Source organism: Engraulis encrasicolus, chromosome 24 (genome assembly GCF_034702125.1).
Source record: "Engraulis encrasicolus isolate BLACKSEA-1 chromosome 24, IST_EnEncr_1.0, whole genome shotgun sequence".
Classification (NCBI taxonomy): domain Eukaryota; kingdom Metazoa; phylum Chordata; class Actinopteri; order Clupeiformes; family Engraulidae; genus Engraulis; species Engraulis encrasicolus.
The window spans coordinates 10,016,121-10,043,422 of record NC_085880.1 but is presented as its reverse complement, the minus strand read 5'-3'; the positions used below and the strand labels follow the sequence as shown (position 1 = coordinate 10,043,422).

Sequence of the window (27,302 nt, the reverse complement as noted above, 5' to 3'; positions counted from 1 at the left end):
GCCTTTGTGCTGTGGGAAACAAAAAGAGTCAATCATTGATAACGCAATTAATTCAGGAAAATGGGTTAAAGATGTGTTTTTGTATGCCAGTGACTAGAGTTTCAAGTACTGTAAATGTATTTTTCACTTACATACACAATCAGGGCCGCTGCCAGCTTTTGAAGGGCCTAGGACAAAGTAATCTGAAAGGCCCCACCAGCCAATATAGTATATACATTGTAATGGAAAGACCCCGTTGTCTCTCCCTGTTGGTACCTGACTGCATAAATATCAAAAAAGTTGCTTGAAAAGAGAAAAAACTTTTCTTCACCAAGGCACTCCAAAAAGTATAGTTAAAATGTCTTTATTATTATGACATGTCCATCAGGCTTGTACGAAATTCCGAATGGAAAGAACTTTCATTCAAAGTAATGCCATCATACGAACACAAGGTGGTGGTGTTCTATGTACTTTCAATGGGTGGTGTAGCTTAAATTCAAAGAAATTCAAGGTAATGGCACCACCTAGTGTTCGTATTATGGCATTATTTTGAATTGAATTTCTTTCCATTCGGAATTTCGTACAAGCCTGATGTCCATTTAGGACTTTAAAATTGCCCACGCGTAGCACTATGTATCACTATGTATCACTATGCCCTGAAGAAGGCTCAACTGCCGTATGCGTGACATTGACATTGACATTGAACCTTGAACCAAAGAGCACCCACAAGAATACTTTTTTCATCTTCCTAAAGGGACTGAGCACGCCTCTGACTTCCAAACATTTTTGCATAAATATGTTAGTGTTTGTATGCGATTAGTTGACTGATGCAGCTGGAGTACCTCCTCACGACCTCCAGAGGTCAGTGTTTTCTTAACCTCCCACATCGCAGACAGGGGCGACGCCCCTAGAGGCCCAGTGACCTCACCTGGTCAAGCATAGAGAAACCCAACACATAGGCTACAAATATGTAGATATTCATTGTGAGTATGAGCCAGCATTTTTTTCTCAAATTCTAACAAACATCAATGCTGCTACATTTTGCAGTGGGGGACAATGTGTGTCGGGTAAATGCAAAACCTGACAGGCTCTCACCCTGTGCCAGATATTGTTTGGAACAGACTTTTCTCTGATTTTTTTGTTTGTTTCTGAAACACACATGCATTATGTCATGGAGTCATGGACCAGATGTACGAGGAGGACAACAGATCCGTCAGGATTCTCAGTTTATTGAGGGATTGGGGGGGAAAGTGTGCATGCGTGTGTACGTGTCCCAGTGGCTGAGAAATGTCACCAGGTATCCGGAAGTCCTGGGGGGAAACACACACACACACACACACACACACACACACACACACACACACACACACACACACACACAAGGAGGGCGGGCAGAGGAGCGGGACAGGAAATCGAGGCAGCAGTACAGAGAAAGGCATGAGGCAGTATTCGTAGTTTGATACAGGCAGGTGCGAGTTTGCAAACAAGTATCTGAGAAGAATGCGCAAGGAATACAGGAGCAGACATTGCAAACATTACTAAACAACGGTTTATATATTTGTAGAAGGTTTCATTAAAATAATTTCATAGATTGTGCATACATAATGAAGAACATATTCTTGACACAGAAAACTATGGATGAAGAAGTTAATTAAGAATATTGAAATTCTGAATACGGCTTGTCACCTATTGCGTATACACCAAAGTCCATAGTCATGTTGATTGGATCACTTGGTTAGCTACACTGATTGAATTGCTGAAACCTGTGTGCTTATGAATGTGTCTGAAGCTGTTGTAAATGTAAAGGTATAGGTTGTTTGCAGTAAAACTTAATTCTCTTAATTCTCTTAATTCTATTACCTTAATTGCGGTCACCAGGTATCACCATTTGGTTCTTGAGTTCTTGGGGTTCCTCTATCGATAGGGTCTCAAGGGTGACTAACCAAATCAAATGACTTCAGGAAATAGATAAGGTCTTAGGAACTGAAAACGTAAACTGAATCTCTCAGGAAGCCCCATTGATCTTAGACCAAGAGGTTACATTCCAAGTAACCTACAAAAGCCCTGTTTTTTGAGAATGGAGAAGTCTCTGCTCGTGGTTACTGTGAGGTCAAGATGTAGCCCACAGAGGCGGCAATGTTTTTGTGATTTCATTCAATATGCTGGATGCTTTAGCTAAATAAACCAGCTAAATTCAAGAATTGGACAGATGCGTGCTCTGTGACACTTTTGAAAGAACACACCGCATTCTAGCTAATCCATGGTACGTTTTCAAAATGAGGGTTTTTAAAAATATATATATTTTATGGTTTGGAGTAGAATTACTAGAATTCAACAGTCATGTGTGATCAACAAAATACATACAGTATCAATAAAAACTTTTCTAAAGTGGGCAAAAATGTGTAACTAACGTATTCCAGTGAATTAAAGAAATTTGATAGAAAACCATCATTGCCATTGTGGCATGTGCTTCGTACAGTATTGTGAAACCACTGTAAGTATGGACAATAGAAAGAGAGGGAGGGAGACGGAGAGAGAACAAAACAATAACAAAGCCATCAAGAGGTGAGTCAGAGGGACTAGGGTGTGATAAGAAAGTGGAGATCTAGTGGGGAGGAGAGAATCAGTGTCACACACACACACACACTTGCCCTGCTGGTCCTGTACAAAGCTGTAGAGGACTTCCCGAAAGATGAAGTTTGAGGACCTTCTTCAAGAGATCAATGGCTTTGGAAGGTTCCAGAAGATGATCCTCTGTCTCACCTTCCTGGGACGCTTCACATTGCCATGTCACTTCCTGATTAACAACTTCATCGCGGGCATCCCGTCCCATCACTGTGACATCAACTGGCTGGATGGTGACGGTGACTTTGGTGACTGGGACCTCCTGAAGAACTTGTCCATGGAACAGAGGCTAACTGTCAGCATCCCAAAACAGGCGGACGGGAGCTTCTCCTCCTGTCTCATGTATACAGAGCCACAGTTGCATCTTCTGCAGCTGCAACAACAGACTGGCAACCTCTTCGACAACAATATCACCGCCACCCAGCTGCCTACTGTGCCATGCCAGAATGGATGGGTATATGACAACAGCACGTTCACCAGCACACTGGCATCTGAGGTAAAGCCATCAATCTCTCAACTCAGCAATTAATTCAATCTGTTTTTAGCTAAAAATAAATAAATAACATAAAAAATACTCACATTACATAACATTACATTTAGCAGATACTACCACTTTGGTAACGCTTTATATTAAGGTTCTTGTAATGAGCTTTTATAGTCACTAATAAGCAGGTAATTATATCCTACAAGTGCCATGCTTATTAACATTATAGATGTCTTATACAATGTTTATTATTGATTTATAGTGTTCTTATAGTATTTCATCCAAAGCGATTTTCAAGTGCAGAGTGTGGGGTGTCTGTGGGAGTGTGGGGTGAATACAGAGTAGCTTAAATTAGTAAAGAAGTAAAGCAGAGAGAAACAAAGTCCAGCAATAAACATTCTGTGGAGGACCTACAGTATAGAGTGTGCATGCAGGACAAGTAAGTGCACAGGATTATAGAGGGTTACGGATGAAAAGAGTTCGTTCTGTGGGCTTTTTTGTTTTATTTTGGCAGTGCATTATCAACACCATATCATTTGGTGGTGAAACCTCTTCACTCAAAGAGCTTGGTTGTAGGCAACTGGAGTTCCTTGGAAGCTTGAAAGAGGCACTTGAGCTATCCAAAATGAATTACATGAATGGAGGTTGTAACAGGCTTTGTCATTTCACAGAACTCCCACTTTCATGTATTGAAAGAGTGAATGAGATGATCACTCTGAATGTCTCCCATCTGTAGTAGGCTATCTTGTGATTGTTTTTATATCATGAGGTGTAAAACATACATATCTGTGTATTAAAATGACTTTTCCTGGTGTTGCTCTTGCAGTGGGATTTGGTGTGTGAGAGGAAAGGGATGAACAAAGGCACTGCTACCATATTCTTCATTGGAGTCATGTTTGGAGCGGTGTTCTTTGGCAGCATGAGTGACAGGTGAGCTCCCCCATTTATACTGTAGTGACTTTCCTCCACTTTATTTTTAAAGCAGCCATCTGTAAGACAAACATTTTCCACCTTGGCGCAGTTCTGAAAAGACATACATTTTGATTTTTGAACTCTACTGTATGTCATTTCTAATGTTGTGTCGCAAAGAATATAACCTGTTTATTCACTCTCAGAAATAAAGGTAGGCTACAGAACTCTGTGGCAGTAGGCCTACCCTCAAGGGGAGTAGGCCTACCATTGCGTCGCTTGGGTGATAGGCCTACTTCAAAAAAGAGGTGACGGATGCACATTGGTCGACATTGCAAGAAACTGAACTCTTTTTGGGGGTACCAATCAAGCGACGCCACAGGCGTAGGTTTAAGGGGGGGGGGGGGTATAAAATTGTCCCTACCCATTTTTGTCATATTATTTTAATGTAGGCCTATCGAAAATCTACATGATTAGTTTATATTTCAATAGCCTATTACAAATTGGTAGCATTAATTTAAAAAAACATTCTAAACTGGTTGTTCTTTATGACATGAGAGAGCTGTTTATTCGGAGCTCAGGGATTCTTCAGAGATGGGACAAAACGCTTTTTGAAAACTTGATTTTGAAAATGCAGAATATGTTGTTGATGATTATATATTCATGTAGGCCTAGATAAAGATGTGTAGTTTTCAGGCATGTAAAAATACAGGCTCCAGGTAAAAAGGCATTTTTAACAAATTAACATGTTTACCTTCACACCAAGATTTTCGTCAACTCCGTCAGACACAAGAAAAGTACATAATTAAATTATTGTAATAGTCCAACAAGAATCTTTAGCTCTGATTTGCATTGTAATGATACTTAGTTACTTTGATGTACAATAATATGTAATATATATTTTTTAATTTTAATTTAAGACTGTTATTAACACACAGAGTTCGAAAAATTGGCATTTTCAGACTTTATCTTTTATTTTGCAACCATGAGGAAAACACCTAAATAGTTAAGATACATGGTGGTATAGATCTAATGACCCTTTTTTGGCTTAACAAAAAAAAAATGATTCAAGAATTAGCTTTCCCCCCAAAATATTACAAAAACACCTGAAATTGCTGAGAAAAATCTTACGGAGTTGACAGAAAAACTGACGGAGTTGACATACTGGTCTGGTTTTTGGAACCTATTTAGTGCAAAATGTTTTTTCACAGGTTTTTTTTGTAGTTTTGTTACATTCTTAAGCTTCTCCGTTTTGAATTAAACTGTAGTTTTAACTTTTTTGTCCATATATCGAATTTTTTTGTAGTTATATGCATTATATGCACATTAATATACATATAATATCCTAAACTAATTTTTCCTCCTGTTTCTACATTTGAGAAGAATATCATATTAGCATATTGAGCAGTTTTTGGTGAATTTGTCAACTCCATAAGATTTTGCATGTCAACTCCATAAGAAAATCTTATGGAGTTGACTCTTACGGAGTTGACAAATCAACCTACTTTTCATAATAACACATGATTTTCTAACAGAAATCATCTGATACATCAGCAGTTGCTTAAGGACTTGCCAATAAAGTTATTCTAGCTTTTATTATACAAAATACTGAAATAACCTTTATTTTTATGCATTTGTTGACACATTGGTTGTGACATAGGTGGTCTCCCTAAAGATGCATTGATAAAATCAAATATTAAATGTGACCTTAACAGAACAGTGTCTCCATGGCATGTATACCAAACAGGAAGTAGTACCAGGCTGCTTAGAGTGTGACCTGACCACAATAATGGTAGATTTTTTTGTTTTAAAAAAAAATCTTACGGTGTTGACTAAAAGTCCGGAACCCATGTTCAATAGTTTAAAAAGTATATAAAAAGGTTTATAAAACATTGTACATACATGTACTTTGATCAATTATCCAAAATACTTGATGACAGTAGCTATGCTGTTTGCTATATTTCATTTTGACCCATTATTATGGTATTGTCCAATTCTAGGCCTAAATCTTGCTTTCGGACTGATGACACACTGCAACGTGTAAAATAAAAAAAAATAAAACTATATAAATATGAAATCATATTTTATTGTACAAAACTTCTTCTTCTATCATTCCAGCTAATTTTGTTGCCGTTTTTAATTACATTTTAAGCGCAAACATGAGTTTTATCTCCCGGACGTGTTTTGTCCCATCTCTCAAGAATCCCTGAGGAGTGACGACCTAGCCAGGCTGCGCCCTCAGTGACGCAACACCTCCGAATCTCGATTGCAAGTCTATGATAATCAGGCAAGTGATGACCCATGTTGCCGCTTGCAACAGAGTGATGGGACATTATACGGCCAGGAAGTTCGGTGGAGTGGTCCATGTGCTAGTGGTGCTGAAAGCCCTCAAAAAGAAAAGGGCGGACATGTAGGCCTGCATCGCAACTGGTGCAGCTAGGCGGACAAGTTATTTCGCCATCGCAACTGGTGCAGCTAGGCGGACAAGTTATTTCGCCATCGCAACTAGTGCAGCTAGGCGGACATTAGAAGTTATTTCGCCATCGCAACTAGTGCAGCTAGGCGGACATTAGAAGTTATTTCGCCATCCCCGCAACAGTAGGCAGCCAGAACGACGCAATGGTACTCCCCTTGAGGGTACTGCCACAGCGACAAGTTCTGTTCCTTTATTTCGAGTGTTGGTTTCAAGTCACATTTCATATATGATGCAGTACAATCCTAACCTTTCCCATCATTAGTCACTGGCTAAACGAACCATATTTTTTTGCAGGAAATACTGCTTGCACACTGTAAAACACTTCAAGTTGATTAAACCTGTCCACCAGCTGTCAAAAACAGGAATGTTACACTAACTCAACGTGAGGTTGATCTTTGTTTCAACCCAGAAATTAAATTGAGCACGACAAATTCAATCATGACCAAGGACCAATTTGACCTCCATGACCTCCAAGTTTGACCAAGTGCTTTAAACATCAGTGGAAATGGCCTCTTATGGGACATTAATTCAACCTGTGACCCCTGGCTATGGTTTGAACTCATTAAAGTGACTTACTTGCGCTTTACCATCCAACTTCGGGCAAGCACAGTAGTTTTGATCCATGATCGACCTATCGGTAGTTGTCTCAAAGATGTTTTGCTCCTCCAAACTTGTAGATATAGCCTATATAGTGCGGCAGCACCATGCCTTTCTCCCTGTTATGAAGCATGGTAATTACACTGTATTTATTTCATTATACTGTATATAGTTGATGATTATATAGTTAATATAATAATTGAATACTGTGAAAAATTTACATTTAACCGATGACTCTCTCTTTCTCTCTCTCTCTCTCTCTCTCTCTCTCTCTCTCTCTCTCTCTCTCTCTCTCTCTCTCTCTCTCTCTGTCTCTGTCTCACATAGGTCGCTGCATAATGCTGCTGGTGTCGTATGTGTCAGGGATGGCATTTGCTTTGGGCAGTATCTTCTCCACCTCCTACGTCATGTTTGCTGTCCTGAGATTCTTCACCGGCTTCAGCATTATAGGCATTGTCATTGCCACCTCTGTGCTCAGTAAGATACCTGTGTGTGTGTGTGTGTGTGTGTGTGTGTGTGTGTGTGTGTGTGTGTGTGTGTGTGTGTGTGTGTGTGTGTGTGTGTGTGTGTGCGCGCGAGAGAACAACAATGGTCTCTCTCTCTCTCTCTCTCTCTCTCTCTCTCTCTCTCTCTCTCTCTCTCTCTCTCTCCCTCCTTCCCTCTCTATCCCTCTCCCTCTGTCTGTGTGTGGGGGATGGGGGGGTATGTGCAGGGGCTGGGGCAGTGGGGCCATTTGGCTGGTAGCATATTATTGGGGAGTGATTGAAAAAAAAAAACGGTGATAGATTTCTCTGAATGTGTTCGCTATCAAAAGGGAATCCAGTCTTGCGAACCTAGGGCACTTGTCAAACACTGCAGATGCCCCGCCTCCGTGGAGAAAGTCGGACACGCCAAGACGTGCGCCGCTTGCTCCGGTTTAAATATGTGGCAAAGTTTGCTCTCAACTGGCAAGCGACGCTATGTGCATACTTTGCGACCTGCCTTGCGACCTGCCTTTTATAATCCAGTAATGTTTTGCGTAGTTGTGCGCAGTTCTTAAGCTGTGGGAGTGTGGGTACTGACACAACCTTGGTTACAACGCACGTTATCGAACATTGCACAAACATTCTGTCAGCATCGCAATGTCTGTCTTGCTTTGACAACAGTGTAAGAAAACAGGACGACGACAGAAAGTCGGCAGGTAACGACATCATACCTGTCAAATTTGAGCTTCACAAATCTGGATAATTCCCCGAATTTACGCCAAAAGCAGGAAATATTCAACAGGTCAAATTCTGACAATCAATGGGCCAGCAGTGACAAGTCGGGCGGTGCTTTGCTTTTCACGCTGACAGTTCACGTGCGAGGCAGTCCTGTCCAGAATCCACGCATAACGCACATTTAAAAGGCGCATGTAGACTTTGCATATCGTTAAAAAATATGAAATATGTGTTCCCCCTTGTGGCTTTGTCGCCAAAATTGTCAGGAGTTGATGCAAAACGTAATGGTGCAGGTTGTCATGAGATAGGCTAAATAAGATATAAAGGCTAAATAATATGTTACTTTTATGATTAATAGCCTATCCCAGAAGATGTGATGTTTCATGGCAGGCGAACGTGCATCAGACCTGTGTGGGATACATGTATTTGCACATTAATGAACAAACGAATGAAAATTCCTTCCACCTCAAAGAAACAAATGGCCTTCTTCACATAGTTCCAGACCTTGCACTTATGCGTGTGCCCTTGCACAACACAGCATGTTCATTGTGCTTGTCGTTTCTGATCAATAAAGCAAATAACACCAGACATCAGATCAGTTCTGTAATTTCCTGTCTGCTCATCCGAGTAAAATATTACTACATATTATATGATATTATATGATATTATATTATATTATATTATATTATATTATATTATATTATATAGGGTCTAACATCATATCAATCATATCAGGCTACATTATGACTGTCATGATGGTTAAGAAAATAATGGCTAGTGAGGAAGCCGAATGGCTAGTGAGTCAGGGAAACCACTAGCCATAATGGCCGGTGACCAAAAAAGTTAGTGTCAAGCACTGGTGTGTGTGTGTGTGTGTGTGCTTGTGCATGTATTCATGCTTTTGTGTATGTTCATTGTGTGTGTGTGTGTGTGTGTGTGTGTGTGTGTGTGTGTGTGTGTGTGTGTGTGTGTGTGTGTGTGTGTGTGTGTGTGTGTGTGTGTGTGTGTGTGTGTGTGTGTAGGCCTATGTGTGTGACTTGTGAAACTAAGTTGTGAAACTATTGATTTTGTATTGGCATGTCTCACGTACTGCTGTCCTGTTTTTTTCTTTCTGTCCCTCTTCATGTCTCCTCTGGCTCCCTGAGAGGTAATAAACTTCATCACTTAACATTATGCTTTTAAAATATAGGCCTATTAATATTATATAGCCTATTATATATTAAAATTCTACAGTAATATTATATATAAGATTTTAATAAATGCTCAAACATCTGCAACTGAAGGGGGTGCTCACAAAGATGTTTTTGAATGTGTCGGTAGGTCAAGTTGTTCATTTGAATATATAACCAGTTCTTATAAGTCCCCCTGTCGACCACATCACAGTGTGGAGTACTTCTCCGCTTTGAAATGAGTTTTTGGTAGGAGTTGGCCAGAGAATAGCAATGGTTCAATGCATATCTGACAGCTACAGACACTTCAGTTTCTCGACCAGACTCATATTATAGTGGTGGCGTACCTACATCGCCCCCAATGGAGCGGAGTCAAGTCAAGTCAAGTCAAGACAAGTCAGCTTTTATTGTCAGTTTCTTCATATGTTCAGGTTATACAAGGAAATTGAAATTACATTTTCTCTACATGTATATGATATCTGTGGGTGCTACTGTAGTGTGCTGTACAATCTTCTTGGCGCCACTGAAGGACAATGGCTTTACGCTGGCGTTTCTCTCTGCAGTAGTTGAATGGGTGGACATCAAGAGCAGGAGGTTAGTGGGAGTGATTGACGCTCTATCTTGGACGTGTGGGTACATGTTGCTGTCCTTCCTGGCGTTCTTCATCAGAGATTGGAAGTGGCTCATAGTGGCAGCCACCTCCCCTGTGGCCTTCTCTATAATATCTTGGAGGTAACAACGTCCATTTTTATTCATAATCCTTACAATTGACACCAAGTCAACACCTTATATACATTTGCTAACAGGTGTCAATGAGCACATCCGTGGAGATAGTAAGTTAAGTGTAATAACATTGTTATCTACGTTAATAATGTGAATATAGTTGCATACGGTAAAATGGAAATAATTAATTTTTCCCAAAGGAAATTATGGAGTAGGAAATCTCTTAGCCTATTGCATACAATTGATATCAAAAGAAATATCTCAAACAGTTTTTGGAAATGAACACATGAGATGTTTAAGAACAAATGAGGGTCAACAACGTACTTCATCAATTTTGTTGAATTACATGTAACACATGTGAAATGTATTCCATGTTCCATGATCTAAACAGGTGGGTACCAGAGTCTGCTAGGTGGCTCATAGCCAATGGGAGGCTGGATGAAGCGCATCACTACTTAAAGAAGTGCATCAAGATGAACGGCAAACAGGAAAAGGCCTCATCCATCAAACCAGAGGTCGGTAAAGTTTTGATGTTTCTCTAAGTGCCTACAATCTCTTACATTTACATCTTCTCACTACGCTACACAATCGGGACTCTGCCCTTGCCAAAGGGTCCAATACAATACATGCACTACTGGAGCAGCCATACACTAATTGCCATGGCCTAATGGTTAGGGGGTCTTTGGATCAGAGGGTTGCAAGTTCAAATTCCACTGTTACCAGTTTGAAGAGCATTATTAAAATTCACAAGAAAGCAAGTACAGCTATTACCCACACAGGTGAATATGGTAACTAACCAATTTATGGAATTATGTTAGCTGTTAACCTGTGGATTTCCTGTTTATCAGGCTTGTAGGAAATTCCGAATGGAAAGAATTTTCATTCAAAGTAATGGCATCATACGAACACAAGGTGGTGGTGTTCTATGTACTTTCAATGGGTGGTGTAGCTTAAATTCAAAGAAATTCAAGGTAATGGCACCACCTAGTGTTCGTATTATGGCATTATTTTGAATTGAAATTCTTTCCATTCGGAATTTCGTACAAGCCTGCTGTTTATTATGCTAAATTCGTTCTCTCTGTGACACCCCTGTATTGCCTCTGCGACCCCACTAGGGGTCACAATACAAAGTTCACTGTAGTGTATTGTATGTACACTCTAAGAAAATTTCCCTGCAAAATAACGGCAGTTACTGGCAATTATATTTACCTGTAATTCTACTGTTATTTCACACCAAAAATCAAATACAGCTCATTGCTGTTTAATGTATCACAGTATATAACATTTTTTCAGCAGCAATTGAACTGTTAAATAACAGTACTCTACAGAACGTTCACAGTATTAGTATTGTTAAACTAAAAGTGCTCTACAATATTTATGCAGTAGTATAAGTAAAATAACAGTACATTTCAGTTAAAAAGTTGAATTGTACTGTGTGATGACAGGCAAATACTGGGTCATAGTTGTATTCATTAATATGGCCATGGCAACTTCCCACCCCACCCATCATTCTCCATAACTGTGGTACCCTGGCCATGTTACCACCCCACCCTCCCATCGTTCACCATGACTGGAGTGCCTTGAGCATGATACTATGGCGCTATGCTGTATTGAGAAAATGGTTTGCGGTGGTCCTTTGAAAGTGTGGGCATGAATACAATTTCAGAGTACGCAGTGCTATGTTACAATGATATTGTGCAAGGTGGGCTTTTTACTGTATCTCTTGATGAGCCAATGATGAATATAGCATTGGTCAGTCTTTAAAAAATTATTTTGCACCAAGTAGCACAGCAAACAAGCAGCACTACAAGCTAGCTCTCAAAGCAATGCCTAATTTGCAGCAGGCACATTATATGCAACAATGCCACAAATGATGCCACATACAGCAAGCTTTCACAAAGAGGAAAGTATGCAAGCATGTAAGCAAGCTTGTAGGCAAGCTTGTAGGCAAACATGTGCCATGCAGGCCAGCCAGCAGGCAGGCAAGCAACTGAAGTGTTGATAGTCCAGATTTATATACAGGTGCAAGAGTACCATGTGACCAGAGTCATCAGGCCCTTGGCAGGTGACGCCCGTAATTGAATAATGGCATAACAGCCCTACTCAGGTGAGGCCAGGCACTGATTAGCAGATTGGTTTAGATGGGGCTGCTTGTTGCAAGAGTGTTACAAGTTCTTAAAATGTTTCAGCCATTCACACTTTCATCACTATCAAAATGCATGTGCTACTCACACTTTGCTGCATCAAGCACTTTTTAAGTATTGTAGTTTCCTTAGAAATTGTTTCATCATGCTTGATAGTATCAGATAATCTTTAACCAGTCAGAATGACTTCAGTTCTTCAGGTGGTATTGAAGTTTGATGGTGATCACGGACAAGTGGAGGATGAATGGGTTTCAATGGTGCTGCCTAAAATAACTTGGCTGAATCTCAAATGGCACACTTGTGCACTTCGGGCACTATGTTTCAGTGCGTAACTAATATGGCATGCGCACTGAAACATGAACACTAAAGTGCACAAGTACACCATTTGAGATTCAGCCAACTTGTTATTTTCTAGAGATGCACCGGATCCGGTTCCGGTTCCGGTTCCGGATCCGTCAGGATAATAGAGTTTTTCACAGGATCCGGGTCCGGCAGGATCTTAAGCAGTGGATCCGGTATCCGGCATGTTACCTAAAAATCAGGGTCTGGTGCATGTCTAGCCTAGGCTTTTCAGTCTTTCACAACCCCAATCACTGCATGGAGTGAAATCCCTTTGGAAGCGGCTATTGCAGGTGTAATGGGGTTAAATAGTAATTAAAGTAAAACAAGACACCCCTTATTTTCTTTCATTTACATTTTATTTGTGTTACATTAATATTTGTGTGGGTCAGTACAAGAGCAATGTTTTATTTGCAACTCTTTATTTTCTTGGTGGCAACTTCCCCACAAGGGGGCGCACAGCGCTTGCATGGTAGGGAATAGCATTTAAACACACGCAGAGGGAGAATAAAAGTTCTTCCTGTGAAGCGAACATCTGAACAACGTGTGTGTTTTGTCTTTTCCTACCACAGGTCAGTAAACAAACCTACAACTTGGAATTAATGTGATATATTGCAGGTTAAGTGTGCAGATTTCGTGACTGTATGTATAATTTGTACTTTGAGTTTGTAATTGAGGAAATAGCCGATGTTGATGCAGTGTGATTGAGATTTTGGTGTAAGCTAGTTATGCTAGCCAGTGGCTGCCCTAGGTAATGCCATTGAATGTTAACCATGCTAACTTTGAGTAAAAAAACGGACTTTTATGTATCATCTACATGCACCTAAAGCTTAGGCTTCACTTGTTATGGAGTCTGTGGAATAATATGTTTATGCTTGGGTTTAAAGGACTTTATCTAAGCCATGTTTATTCTCATTTTGACAATGCATTTGGGAACATGTATATCCCTGGTAATTTCAGGATAACTGCAGGTTTCATGTATTTGGGTACTTATGATTTGGTCATTGTTGACATTCAATGTTGAAGATTTAATGAGTTCTATGTGACAGTGTCACAGTGACATGGTTAAATGAGTTTGTTGCAACATAAAATGATCATTTAAGGTAAATGATCTGTGTGAATACTTCATTAAGTCACTAAGTGTTACTAAATACATTTGAGGGAGAATAAAAGTTCTTCCTGTGAAGCGAACATCTGAACAACGTGTGTGTTTTGTCTTTTCCTACCACAGGGAGAATCGGTGCTCCCCTAACATATCAGTTAGGGAGGCAACAATTTTGGGGGCTACGTCCGGGATCATCGCCTCATCAACAGGTGTTGATCATCACAGAATTTCGGGATTTGCCATTCCTCGAGCCAGTATCCAGAGATGACAACGCTAAGAGAACTGCGATGGGAAATTCAACAACAAATTCATCAGCTGACCAGCACCTCCAGGACAGACATCCTGCATAGCCTTGCACAATCGTGTAAAGATGAGGTCACAGGAGAGGCACCAAGCAGGGACGCGACGGCAGTGGAATTCTTCGACTTTCTTCAGGACTTTTTGAGAAGTGAAGGACTGAGGGCTCTCGAGGACCAAGGGATGGCTGCCCTGCTCGTCTTTCGCGACCTCATCAATGATCTGCAAGGTGGACAGGAGCCTGTCAACGGAGGGGGCCAAGCATCTGAGAAGACAACTGCTGAGGCAGTAGCAGAGACTGAGCCGTTAAAGACAAACACCAACCCCAGCATGGACACAAACACCAGCACAACATCAACACCAGCAACACCAGCAGTTGCTGAGAAGGTACCTGGTCTAGTTAAACTGACAGAGGTGGCAGCAATGCTACCTCGTAGGGAGTACAAGATTCATGGAGGTCAAATTTCTGATTCTGATTCAGATTTCAATTTTAACCACCTGTCTAAACAAATTGATGAAGGTCTAGCTGAAGGGTTTACAGAGGCTGAGATCATTAGAACAGTGTTCAAGTTAATTAAACCTGGCACATTTAGAGACATGCTTACTACCAAACAAAGCCTAACAGTAGCTGAGCTCAAGAGTTTTCTCAGAGCGCACATTCGAGACAAAAGTAGTACTGAATTGTTTCAGGAGCTGAGTAATGCAAAACAGCTTGATAAAGAGGGTCCGCAGCAATTTATGTACAGATTAATGGGATTGAAGCAGCGCTTACTCTTTGCATCCAAGCAAACTGCAGGATTTCAGTACGATGGTATACTAGTGCAGGGAGTGTTTCTACACTCACTTTACCAGGGAATGAATGAGAGATATGCACATGTCAGACGAGATATCAGGCCACACATCTCAAATATGAAGGTCACTGATGATTTCATCTTAGACACCATAACACGCTCAGTGAGTGAAGACATAGAGAGGCAGAATCGCCTGGGTCATGCAAACAAACAAAGACAAGCCAACATCAATGCAGTACAACAAGATAGTGGGCAACAAAAAGATGATCAGATGCAGACAGAGCTCCAAGCGAATCGCACTGCCATACATGAGCTGACAGCACAAGTGTCATCTTTGACAAAGAGCCTAGAAAAGGCCTTCACCAAAACTCCAGAGAATATTGGCACTACCCCGACACGTGCAAAATCATCACCCAAATCAGATGTTAGGGGAAAATGTCAACAGTGTATAACACAGGGAAATGACCGCTGCACTCATTGCTTCCGCTGTGGCGGCGAAGGGCACAGAGCCATTGGGTGTCTCCGGAAAAATAGCCAGTCGGGAAACCAACAGCGGCCACTGGGGAGGGACCACCAGTGACCTTGGTGAATGAAGAGTCCCAGGTTAGCGTAAACCTATGTTGCCTTGAGGAAGCCCCACCAGCGATGCAATCACACAAACAAGACACCACAACAAAAGGAAAACTGGTGGCCAAGCTAATAGGTGGTAGGTGTATGTTAGATTGTCATTTGAATGGGGTCAAGGTACAGACATTACTTGATAGTGGTGCACAGGTGAGCATGGTAGCAAAGCAGTGGGTGAGCCAAGCGTTGCCAGATGCTGAAATTTTCCCCCTTGAAAGCTTACCATTGGATGGCCCACTTGAAGTCACAGCAGCCAATGGCACATATGTCCCATTTGATGGTTGGATGGACATTCTGGTGGAGATTACAAGTGAAAAACATGGAAGTGTAGCAATACATGTGCCAATGCTTGTGAGCAAACATTGTACGACTGGCCCACTGATTGGATTTAATGTCATTGAGACGGTTATAATGGAAAATGGGGGACAACCAAACTGCACAAGCCTATTAGACTTGCTGTCTGAGGCAATGAGTCTCCAAAAGCATACTGTTGAAACCCTAGTTTCAGCCCTTAACAACATGTCTTGCCCTGATGAACCAGAACACCCTGTAGTCAAAACTGGAAAGAAGGGCTTCACTATTTCCAGAGGCCAGATATGTGATGTGAAATGCCGCCTCAGAGCATTCCCAGGGGGAGGAGCCATGTTGTTTGAGCCAGAGTTGGAGAATGGTTTACCAGATGGACTGGAACTGTTTCCGGCTATTGTCAATATACCAGTCGGTTCCTCCAAAACAGTAAGGATCCCGATTCAGAATGTCTCACAGCATGATATTTTCTGCCCCCCGAGAACAGTGTTGGGTGTCATTGCTGAGTTCATCGAATACGAGCCCTGCAGTTTTCGACCAAGTAACCAATCACCTTCCACACAGGATGGTGATGTCCTTGTGTGTTCAACACAAACAAGTGCTAGTGACCACCAAGACAAAAGCAACAAACAGGCCAGTGAAGGAAAATGGCATCCCCCAGTAAATTTAGACCACCTTACTGAAAATGAGCAAGCTGTGGTACGTCAAATGCTGTATGACGAATCTGATGTATTCGCTTTTGATGAGGGAGATATAGGCTGCATTCCTGATTTAAAGCTGAAAATTAAGACGGTAGATGAAGTGCCAGTCCAGAAAAGTTACAATTCTATCCCAAAACCCCTGTACAAAGAAGTAAAGGAATATGTGCAAAATCTTCTAGATAGGGGGTGGATCAATAAGTCTGTGTCAGCTAATTCCTCACCTGTGGTCTGTGTCCGCAAGAAAGACCAAAGCTTGCGCTTATGTGTAGACTTCAGGGCCCTGAACCGAAAGACCATCCCTGATCGCCATCCCTTGCCCCGAATTCAGGATCTGTTAGATAGTCTGGGAGGCAACTCGTGGTTCTCAATCTTGGATCAGGGAAGCGCCTATCATCAGGGTTTTGTGAGTGAGGAGTCGCGGCACAGAACAGCCTTCAGCACCCCCTGGGGGCTGTATGAATGGGTGCGAATACCATTTGGACTAACAAATGCCCCCGCAGCATTTCAGCGATGTATGGAGGGAGTGCTAGAGGGGATTAGAGATGAATGCTGTGTACCATACTTAGATGATGTGCTTTGCTACTCAAAGACCTTCCATGAACATGTGGACCATGTTAGAGAAGTCCTCTGTAGGATGAGAAAACATGGGATTAAATTGCGGCCAGCAAAATGTGAACTGTTTAAGAGAAAAATTCGATACATTGGCCGAATCGTGTCAGGTGATGGGATTGAAATTGACCCGAAAGACGTGGAAGCAGTAATTGCCCTTCAACAGAACACTCCACGCACAGTGGGGCAGCTGAGGACCCTACTAGGATTTCTTACATACTACAGGTCATTCATTCAAGATTTTTCACGTCTGGCAAGGCCACTGTTCAACCTCCTACAAACCCCAGATAACATGAGTCACACTAACCAATCTCAGGCCAGGGGTGAGAAAGGCCAAGGGAGAAAGGGTCAGCTCCCTTCACGGACACCCATTATATGGACCAGCGAACACCAGAGTGTGTTGTCAAAATTCGTGGAGATGCTGACCAATCCTCCCATTCTTGCTTATCCCGATTTCAGCCTTCCATTTGTGTTGCACACTGACGCTTCAAACAAAGGCCTGGGGGCAGTGTTATATCAACACCAGAATAACAAGTTGCGTGTAATTGCTTATGGGTCCAGGACATTAACACCGGCTGAGAGGAATTACCACCTCCACTCTGGAAAACTTGAGTTTCTTGCCCTCAAATGGGCCGTCTGTGACAAATTTCGCGACTATCTCTATTATGCTCCCTCATTCACGGTCTATACCGATAACAATCCACTGACATACATTTTAACTACTGCCAGGTTAAATGCTGTGGGTCACAGATGGGTTGGGGAGTTGGCGGATTTTTGCTTTGACATTAAATACAGGCCAGGGAAAATGAATTCGGATGCAGACATGTTGTCCAGGCCAGTCAATCTTGAAGATGAAATGGGAGAACATACAGAGACAGTGTTGCCGGAGGTGGTGTCTGCAGTGTGGCAAGGATGCAGGGCTGTACAAGACAATGATGTGCCATGGGTTGCTGCCTTGCAACTGGCCGAGGACATTGACAGTACTGCCCCAACAGGTGGCGATACCAGTGTTAGCCCCGAAGATATTAGGGCTGCACAACAAGAAGATTCAGCCATTAAAGAAATTGTGTCCTTGAAACTGAATGGAGGGACTCCAGACAAAAGTGACAGGAAAACAATGGGGAGATGGACAAGGAGATTACTGTATGAGTGGAGCAAACTGGAGGTGGATAAGGGAATACTCTACCGCCAAACTGAACAGTACAAGCAACTGGTCCTTCCCGAACACCTGAAACCTCTGGTGTTGCAGAGCTTACATAACGACATGGGACATGTAGGTGCCGAAAAGGTAATTCAACTAGCTCGTGAAAGATTTTTTTGGCCCTACATGAAGCAAGACATTGAGGACTATGTGACAAAGAAATGTGCCTGCATCAAACAAAAACATCCCAGTGTCCCACAACGAGCTCCAATGGGGTCTATTACCACAAGTGCACCCTTTGAGCTGGTCTCCGTTGACTATTTACACCTGGAGCCAAGTAAAGGAGGGTACGAGTATATCCTTGTGCTTGTCGACCATTTCACACGCTTTGCTCAGGCATACCCAACGAGGAACAAATCAGGCAAGACAGCAGCTGAAAAGATATTTCAGGATTTCATTCCTCGCTTTGGATATCCAGAAAAACTTCATCATGACCAAGGACGTGAGTTCGAAAATCGGCTGTTCGAAAGATTGCAACAACTGGCCGGGATTTCTCATTCTCGAACGACTCCTTATCATCCACAATGCAACCCAGTGGAAAGGCTGAATCGTACTCTCCTCCAAATGTTGCGCACCCTGCAAGAAGAGAAGAAGAGTGAGTGGAAAGATCATCTACCCCACATTGTGCATGCCTACAACTGCACAAGGCATGATGCCACTGGATACTCTCCTTTTTTCCTACTATATGGCAGGAACCCCAGATTACCAATTGACTTAATCTTTAGTCCTAAACAAGACACAGAGACACAAAGTCACCAGTCATTTGCTCAAAAGTGGGCTGACAGGATGCGAGCAGCCTACCAGATTGCAGCTGACAACAGTCAGAAGTCTTCAACCAAAGGAAAGAACCAGTATGACAAAAAAGTGAGAGGGGTGTGTCTGCAACCTGGTGACAGAGTGCTAGTGAAAAACTGCTCAGAGAGAGGGGGCCCTGGCAAATTGCGTGCATACTGGGAAAATGTAGTGCATCGTGTTGTGGAACGGATAGGAGATGGACCAGTATACAAAGTACAGCCAGAGAGGGGTACTAAGCGCTTGCGTGTGCTCCATCGAAACCTGCTTTTGCCAGTAAATGACTTACCTCTTGAAGCTGACCTCCCCGCAATAGAACTGACAAAACAGAAAAGGCAGAAAAAAACAGAAAAATGCATTGACCTGCCAGTTACAGAGAGCTCTGATGAGGAAGAGGAGTATACTTACCACAGGTACGAACTCCGGAGCAGAAACCCTTGCTATGGACTGACAGGATTGCAGTCCCAAGCACCCGCCATTTCTCAAGCGCAACCAGAGCTGAATGAAACAGCCAATGAGTTTGAACCTAACAGACAAGAACCTGAGATCATTCAGGATGGATTGGAGGTACCAGAATACACAGAGATTGTTGAGGAGAGGATTGATCAAATGGGGGAGATTGAGAATGCAAATATAGAAGATGAAGTCGGGTTGAGGAGATCCCAGCGACAAGGCCGGCCGACTGAAAGGCTCACTTACGATTCTCTAGGACAACCATCATACTCACATTGGGGCGCAGCCGTGAACTCTCTCTTACCCAGTTACCCCTTCGTAGTGACCCCAAACTTTGTCCCTAACCCTTACACCCTCCTGCCACAGCTTTATTGCCCAAATTGTTTCACCTTAGTGCATTAACATAGGTAACTGTCAGGAGACATTCTTTTAAGGAGGGGAGAGTGTAATGGGGTTAAATAGTAATTAAAGTAAAACAAGACACCCCTTATTTTCTTTCATTTACATTTTATTTGTGTTACATTAATATTTGTGTGGGTCAGTACAAGAGCAATGTTTTATTTGCAACTCTTTATTTTCTTGGTGGCAACTTCCCCACAAGGGGGCGCACAGCGCTTGCATGGTAGGGAATAGCATTTAAACACACGCAGAGGGAGAATAAAAGTTCTTCCTGTGAAGCGAACATCTGAACAACGTGTGTGTTTTGTCTTTTCCTACCACAGGTCAGTAAACAAACCTACAACTTGGAATTAATGTGATATATTGCAGGTTAAGTGTGCAGATTTCGTGACTGTATGTATAATTTGTACTTTGAGTTTGTAATTGAGGAAATAGCCGATGTTGATGCAGTGTGATTGAGATTTTGGTGTAAGCTAGTTATGCTAGCCAGTGGCTGCCCTAGGTAATGCCATTGAATGTTAACCATGCTAACTTTGAGTAAAAAAACGGACTTTTATGTATCATCTACATGCACCTAAAGCTTAGGCTTCACTTGTTATGGAGTCTGTGGAATAATATGTTTATGCTTGGGTTTAAAGGACTTTATCTAAGCCATGTTTATTCTCATTTTGACAATGCATTTGGGAACATGTATATCCCTGGTAATTTCAGGATAACTGCAGGTTTCATGTATTTGGGTACTTATGATTTGGTCATTGTTGACATTCAATGTTGAAGATTTAATGAGTTCTATGTGACAGTGTCACAGTGACATGGTTAAATGAGTTTGTTGCAACATAAAATGATCATTTAAGGTAAATGATCTGTGTGAATACTTCATTAAGTCACTAAGTGTTACTAAATACATTTGAGGGAGAATAAAAGTTCTTCCTGTGAAGCGAACATCTGAACAACGTGTGTGTTTTGTCTTTTCCTACCACAGGGAGAATCGGTGCTCCCCTAACATATCAGTTAGGGAGGCAACACATACAGTGTGGCAATAAGCCAATGAGTCTAAAAAATAGTTTGCGCCAACGTAATAAAAAGGGCCCACGTGTGCAAGTAGACTATATGTTTCAACCCTTTTGTAGGATCCGGTATCCGGTTCCGGATCCGGCAGGATCTTAAGCAGTGGATCTGGTATCCGGCAGGATCCTAAAAATCAGGATTCGGTGCATCTCTAGTTTTTTCCACAACGGCGAATACTGCTATTGTGCAGTACTTACTGTTTATGCTCAATATGTGACTCAAAGTAATATTTTCACAGTAGTTGTCTGTTTTTTCGAAAAACAGTAGAATGCTGTTGCAGAATTGCCGTAAATAAACAGCTATTTGTTACAGTGTAGTGTGTATAGTGTAGTGCTTTTTTTAACATGCATGAGTGTGTTTGAGTGACTGTGAGCATTTTGTGATTTCTTTGCTTATTTCTAGAATCTATCTAACATAGTGATGTCAGACCGTGGAGGCAGGAAATATTCCTACCTGGATCTGCTGCGGACTCCTAAGATGAGGAAGCTGGCTCTGTTCACCGGCCTCACCTGGTACATGGAAACCTCAGCTAAGAAAACAGCAAAATCCTCTTTGGAGGGACAAAAAAAATCATCTTCGGCTTTAACTAGCCCCTCACACATAGGCCTACTATACAAACCGTTTTCATACTATATCCTTCTAGACTGATGGACCAATGGGCCAGTCCCTAAGAAAAAAACAAACTCCAATAAACTCCAATCTCAAGACTCTATCTTCCCATGCAATTTCCCTAGTTAGCAACAATGCTTTCGAGAAACGGGGTACAGCCTCTGGGGATTGTCGTCCCACGGTGAAATGCCCTGTATGCCAGATTACCTGTCCAGCCCTTTCTCTTTACATTCACCCACAATACACTGTAACAAACTATAGGCTTAGGCCTCCATCTGCTAATGATCCCTGAGGCATCCCAAACCACGCGTTAACATACAAAGCTACTGTCATCTTGCTCATTTAAGACGCACTGTCAGAGAGAGTAGAGAGAGAGAGGTTCCATTGGCCCATTGTTTCCAGGTTCTATTATTGGGGGGGAAATCCCCCTTTAGGCAGACCTGTTCAATGCTAGGAGCATTATGACACGCCCCTTTAGGCAGACCGGAACCTGGTCACATTAGGTGCCCATAGAAACCTATTATGTTGGCATATCTCTATATACTTAAAGAATCTCTGACACTGTTATTCAAAGTGACTTTGAGTGTCATGAAAAGCGCTATATAAAACCTATGTAGGCCTATTATGATTAGAAATTTGCTGTTACCAGAATGGCATTGACCAAGTCGTAGTGCAAATCCGTCCATCTACCATATTCATGTTGAAAGTGTTGGCATCCAAAATGTAATCCGTTCCTGTTCATATTTTAGAATGGTACAGCGTCTCATTCGGGTTTATTTGCTCTCTTTCAGGTACGGAGTTGGTTCCACCTTTTACGGCATCAGTTATAACATTGCAGGCTTCGGAGTCAACATCTATCTCACGCAGTTCATATATACCACTGTTGAGGTGCCAGCCAGGTTGTCCATATACTACCTGATCGATAAGATTGGGCGCCGCAAGACACAATGCGGGTCTCTGTTCCTGGCTGGCCTGAGTCTTGCCATGGTGGCAGCTATCCCAAAAGGTACAGTAAGAAACTTCACCAGGCATGATCATCAGGCAACTTAGATGCCTATTAGGGCTGTAACGATACACTCAACTCACGATTGGGTTCATATCACAATTCTTGACCTACTGTTCGATATGTATCTTTTTAAATGAATTAATTTGCTTTTTTTCACATCTGCCAACACTATAAAATGAAATTATGAATTATAACTACGATAGTTTATAGGTAGAATAGGCTACCAATAGTTTTTTTTAAATGTTTACAAATGATAATGATGATGATCTGAAGCTTGGAGGCACCATAACATCATATCATGTGGTTATTTTCTGAACTGAAGTGTAACAAAACTTTGAGAGGACATATAACAATACTGCCTCCTTGCACCACGATACAGTATTTTGACTCTGTGTAGGCTATCACGATTTCTCGGTTCGAATATCGTTACAGCCCTAATACTAGTATGTATACAGTATGTAGGCCCTATATGTTGCAGTTGCAGTATGGAACATGTAGAATATCTGCCTTACTTTTATAGTATATGAGAAAAATGAGGGATGGGCCACTTTTCCAGTAGGCTATGTTTTTGTAAGTTTTATATATGGGTCATTAGTGGGGGTTTTAGTAGTAGACTGTGAACACCCATACCTTAATTCATCATTTTTAATTACTGTAATATACACTCTAAGAAAATTTCCCTGCAAAATAACGGCAGTTACTGGCAATTATATTTACCTGTAATTCTACTGTTATTTCACACCAAAAATCAAATACAGCTCATTGCTGTTTAATGTATCACAGTATATAACATTTTTTCAGCAGCAATTGAACTGTTAAATAACAGTACTCTACAGAACGTTCACAGTATTAGTATTGTTAAACTAAAAGTGCTCTACAATATTTATGCAGTAGTATAAGTAAAATAACAGTACATTTCAGTTAAAAAGTTGAATTGTACTGTGTGATGACAGGCAAATACTGGGTCATAGTTGTATTCATGAATATGGCCATGGCAACTTCCCACCCATCATTCTCCATAACTGTGGTACCATGGCCATGTTACCACCCCACCCTCCCATCGTTCACCATGACTGGAGTGCCTTGAGCATGATACTATGTCGCTATGCTGTATTGAAAAATAGGTGTGCGGTGGTCCTTTGAAAGTGTGGGCATGAATACAATTTCAGAGTACGCAGTGCTATGTTACAATGATAGTGTGCGAGGTGGGCTTTTTACTGTATCTCTTGATGAGCCAATGATGAATATAGCATTGGTCAGTCTTTAAAAAAATAATTTGCACCAAGTAGCACAGCAAACAAGCAGCACTACAAGCTAGCTCTCAAAGCAATGCCTAATTTGCAGCAGGCACATTATATGCAACAATGCCACAAATGATGCCACATACAGCAAGCTTTCACAAAGAGGAAAGTATGCAAGCATGTAAGCAAGCTTGTAGGCAAGCAAGTGCTATGCTGTGCCATGCAGGCCAGCCAGCAGGCAGGCAAGCAATTGAAGTGTTGATAGTCCAGATTTATATACAGGTGCAAGAGTACCATGTGACCAGAGTCATCAGGCCCTTGGCAGGTGACGCCCATAATTGAATAATGGCATAACAGCCCTACTCAGGTGAGGCCAGGCACTGATTAGCAGATTGGTTTAGATGGGGCTGCTTGTTGCAAGAGTGTTCAAATTCTTAAAATGTTTCAGCCATTCACACTTTCATATCAAAATCATAGTGATGAAAATCATCATAATGTGCTGCATCAAACACTTTTTAAGTATTGTAGTTTCCTTAGAAATTGTTTAATGCTTGTTAGTATCAGAGCATATTTAACCAGTGAGAATTACTCAAGTTATTCAGGTGGTAGGCTATGGCAGCTTGATGGCGATCACGGAAAAGTGGAGGATGATAGGGTTTCAATGGTGCTGCCTAAAATATTTTGTAGAGGTGTGTCGTTCATGAACGAGCCGGTTCTTTTGAACGGCTCCCTGAAGTGAACGATGGGAACCAGATCACAACTGGGGGAGCCACTCGACCGTTATTTCGTTCATTTTTTCATTCATTTTAAGCACATGACCCCGACCAGAGTAATTACATGCGGGAAAAAACACAATTGTTTGCCTCAAAGAGAGGCAAAAACGGTCTTTAGAAGCAGGAGAATAATCAGTTGTTGTTTGGACAACATTACCTTGAGGAGGAGTCAAAATATTACATTCACTGAATAAATAATTTAAAAAAGAGCCAAAAGAGCCAGTTTTTTGAACGGCTCTTTGAAAGGAACGAGCCACTAAGATCCGGATCCCGAAAAAGAGCCATAAATCCCATCTCTAATATTTTGGTTGCTTCCACAACGGCCAATGCTGCTATTGTGCAGTACTTACTGTTTATGCTCAATACTTGACTCAAAGTAGTATTTTCACAGTAGTTGTCTGTTTTGTCAAAAAACAGTAGAATGCTGTTGCAGAATTGCCCTAAATTAACAGCTATTTGTTACAGTGTACAAGAAACGAATATGCTTCTTAGATGATCCCATACAAAACAAAGCTGTAGTTGCATTAGCCTGACCTGACGTCTGCTGCTAAAAATGTAAATGACCCATATCATTTCTATATGGGAATGTTCACAATACCAGTGTGCTCTCTGCATGATAACTTTCATCTCTGGAAAAACAAGTCGAGTAATTGAATTCTTCCATCTTTAACATCACGTCCAGTTGCTTAGTACTGAAATTATAACCTTAAACAAATATGGGACAATAAAGAATCTAATCTAATCTAATCTAATCACTTTAGCATCATAACTGGCACATGTATGGCTTTTTAGTTAAAGCAACATTATTGTTTATTTGGTTTATCTATTGGTAGACATTACTATATGATTTTGTAATCTGTTGTCTCTAAATAACATTCAATTCTCTCTCTATCTCTCTCTCTCTCTCTCTCTTTCTCTCTCTCTCTCTCTTTCTGCGCCTCAGACCATAAGTTAGTCATGACAGTGATAGCAGTTCTCGGTAAAGGCTTCTCAGCAACTTCCTTTGCCACGCTGGGGCTTTACAGCAATGAGCTCTACCCAACTGTGGTCAGGTAATGTCCTGTGTGTGTGTGTGTGTGTGTGTGTGTGTGTGTGTGTGTGTGTGTGTGTGTGTGTGTGTGTGTGTTTCTATTTTCCTAGTTTCTATTCTAAATAATAGGCTACACATCTAGTGTAACAATCATATTAGGCTATTGCTCTTCAATGCTCAAGTGCACATCATGAAAGTATAATTTCTATGATACATTTCACCTCACTATGTGGTTGATGGGGGGCCATGTGCCCTCCCTATCCCCAGGGAGTATGTCTATGCCCATAGATAGTAGAGTATAGAGCATTGACCATCGCAGTCTATTGGAATGAATGGCTCAATTAAAATTACACCACTGTCAGTTTCGTTCAGTGGGTTACACTACTTGAATGAATATCTATTGTCAACTAGGCAAAACGTTTTGCCAGTTAGTCTGTAGGTGGCAGCAAAACAACACCTTTACAGATGGGGGGGTTCTCTCCAATATTAACTACCATCCTCCAAAAGTGCTTGTGGCCTCGTGATGGTGTAACAAGACATCATTGACGACAGAAGTTGAAATTCAATATCTCGCAAAAGCGTTATTGAAAGGTAAGTTTTTCATTTGCAGCCAGGATGTTGAAAGGAGAGAAGTCCCCCAACAGTTGACAGCAGGGCAACTTCATGGAGGTGGGGCATCACATGAAGCACGAGGTCACAAGCACAAGGCGAGGGCAGGAGTCAAGATATTGGAAAGAACCTACCATAGGAACCTGTACCAAGATGGCGGCCCTCAAGGCTGGTCATTCTGTACCAAGTGACTGAGTATGACATCTTTTGCTCTGTGTCTATGATCTATGCCTACTTCCTGCAGGCAGAATGGCATGGGCTGGAACAACTTATGCGGTCGCATGGGTGTGGCGTTAGCCCCCCTGATCCTGCTGCTGGATGATGTGGGGCATGGTCTGCCCCAGGTCGTCCTGTGCCTCATCGCCATGGCAACCAGCCTGGTGGCCAGCCGGCTGCCCGAGACGCGCGGCCGTTGCCTGCCAGAGGCCATCGAGGACGTGGAGGGGACAAGGTAGCGCCCCACCTACAATTGGTTAATTGGTTTTAAACTCTGAATGGCTTTCTTTTGCGAGAGTGTTTCCCTTCATAACAAAAAAAAAACAATTAAAAAAACCTATTTCTGGATATTCAAAATGGCAGACACTAGTTCCACCTTGAAAGCGAACCTATTTCACCTTTTCCCAGTTATAATGAATACTTGATGGTTGTGGAAAATATTCATTAAAAAAGATGGGAAGCATACATTATCAATAATTCAAATAAAATATGGGAATGTGGAATTACGGTATTATGCTGTAATAAATGTGTTGTGATTGCATTGTAGAGCACCCCATGTGGAATCACCAGTTCTCACTGAGGAAACAGAGAAGCTGGGAGACGGAAACAGCTGATCAGGGTCATGACGTCATGCAACTGGGGGTCTTGTCATCAGACTCAAAGAAAATGTTGTCAATCCCAAAAAGTTCAAACTTCCGTGCACAGCTAAGGGCAGGTGCTGTGGTGACTGCAGGATTAGTAGACACTTTTTCCTTTGTGAAACTGATGATGCTACACACGAAACGAGTTGTTTGCTCATAAGAGAAATAAAGTTTGTATATTCAAGCA

At 41.7% G+C, this 27,302-nt stretch overlaps 1 protein-coding gene across 1 annotated transcript; it reads left to right on the top strand.

Moving 5' to 3' along the window:
• The first annotated feature begins 2,671 nt into the window (after positions 1-2,671).
• Positions 2,672-27,302, top strand: LOC134441861 (solute carrier family 22 member 7-like). The gene is made up of 11 exons (XM_063192279.1): positions 2,672-3,100; positions 3,915-4,018; positions 6,342-6,349; positions 7,398-7,547; positions 10,002-10,170; positions 10,553-10,676; positions 21,393-21,502; positions 22,391-22,605; positions 25,563-25,671; positions 26,503-26,709; positions 27,022-27,302. The coding sequence occupies exons 1-11, from the start codon at positions 2,672-2,674 to the stop codon at positions 27,086-27,088; spliced, it is 1,692 nt and encodes a 563-aa protein (XP_063048349.1). The 3' UTR covers positions 27,089-27,302.

Coding starts and splice junctions, on each gene's coding strand:
- LOC134441861 (XM_063192279.1), top strand. CDS start 2,672: ATGAAGTTTGAGGACCTTCTTCAAGAGATCAATGGCTTTGGAAGGTTC. Junction 3,101..3,914: donor CCAGCACACTGGCATCTGAG/GTAAAGCCATCA, acceptor TTGCTCTTGCAG/TGGGATTTGGTGTGTGAGAG. Junction 21,503..22,390: donor CTGTTCACCGGCCTCACCTG/GTACATGGAAAC, acceptor GCTCTCTTTCAG/GTACGGAGTTGGTTCCACCT.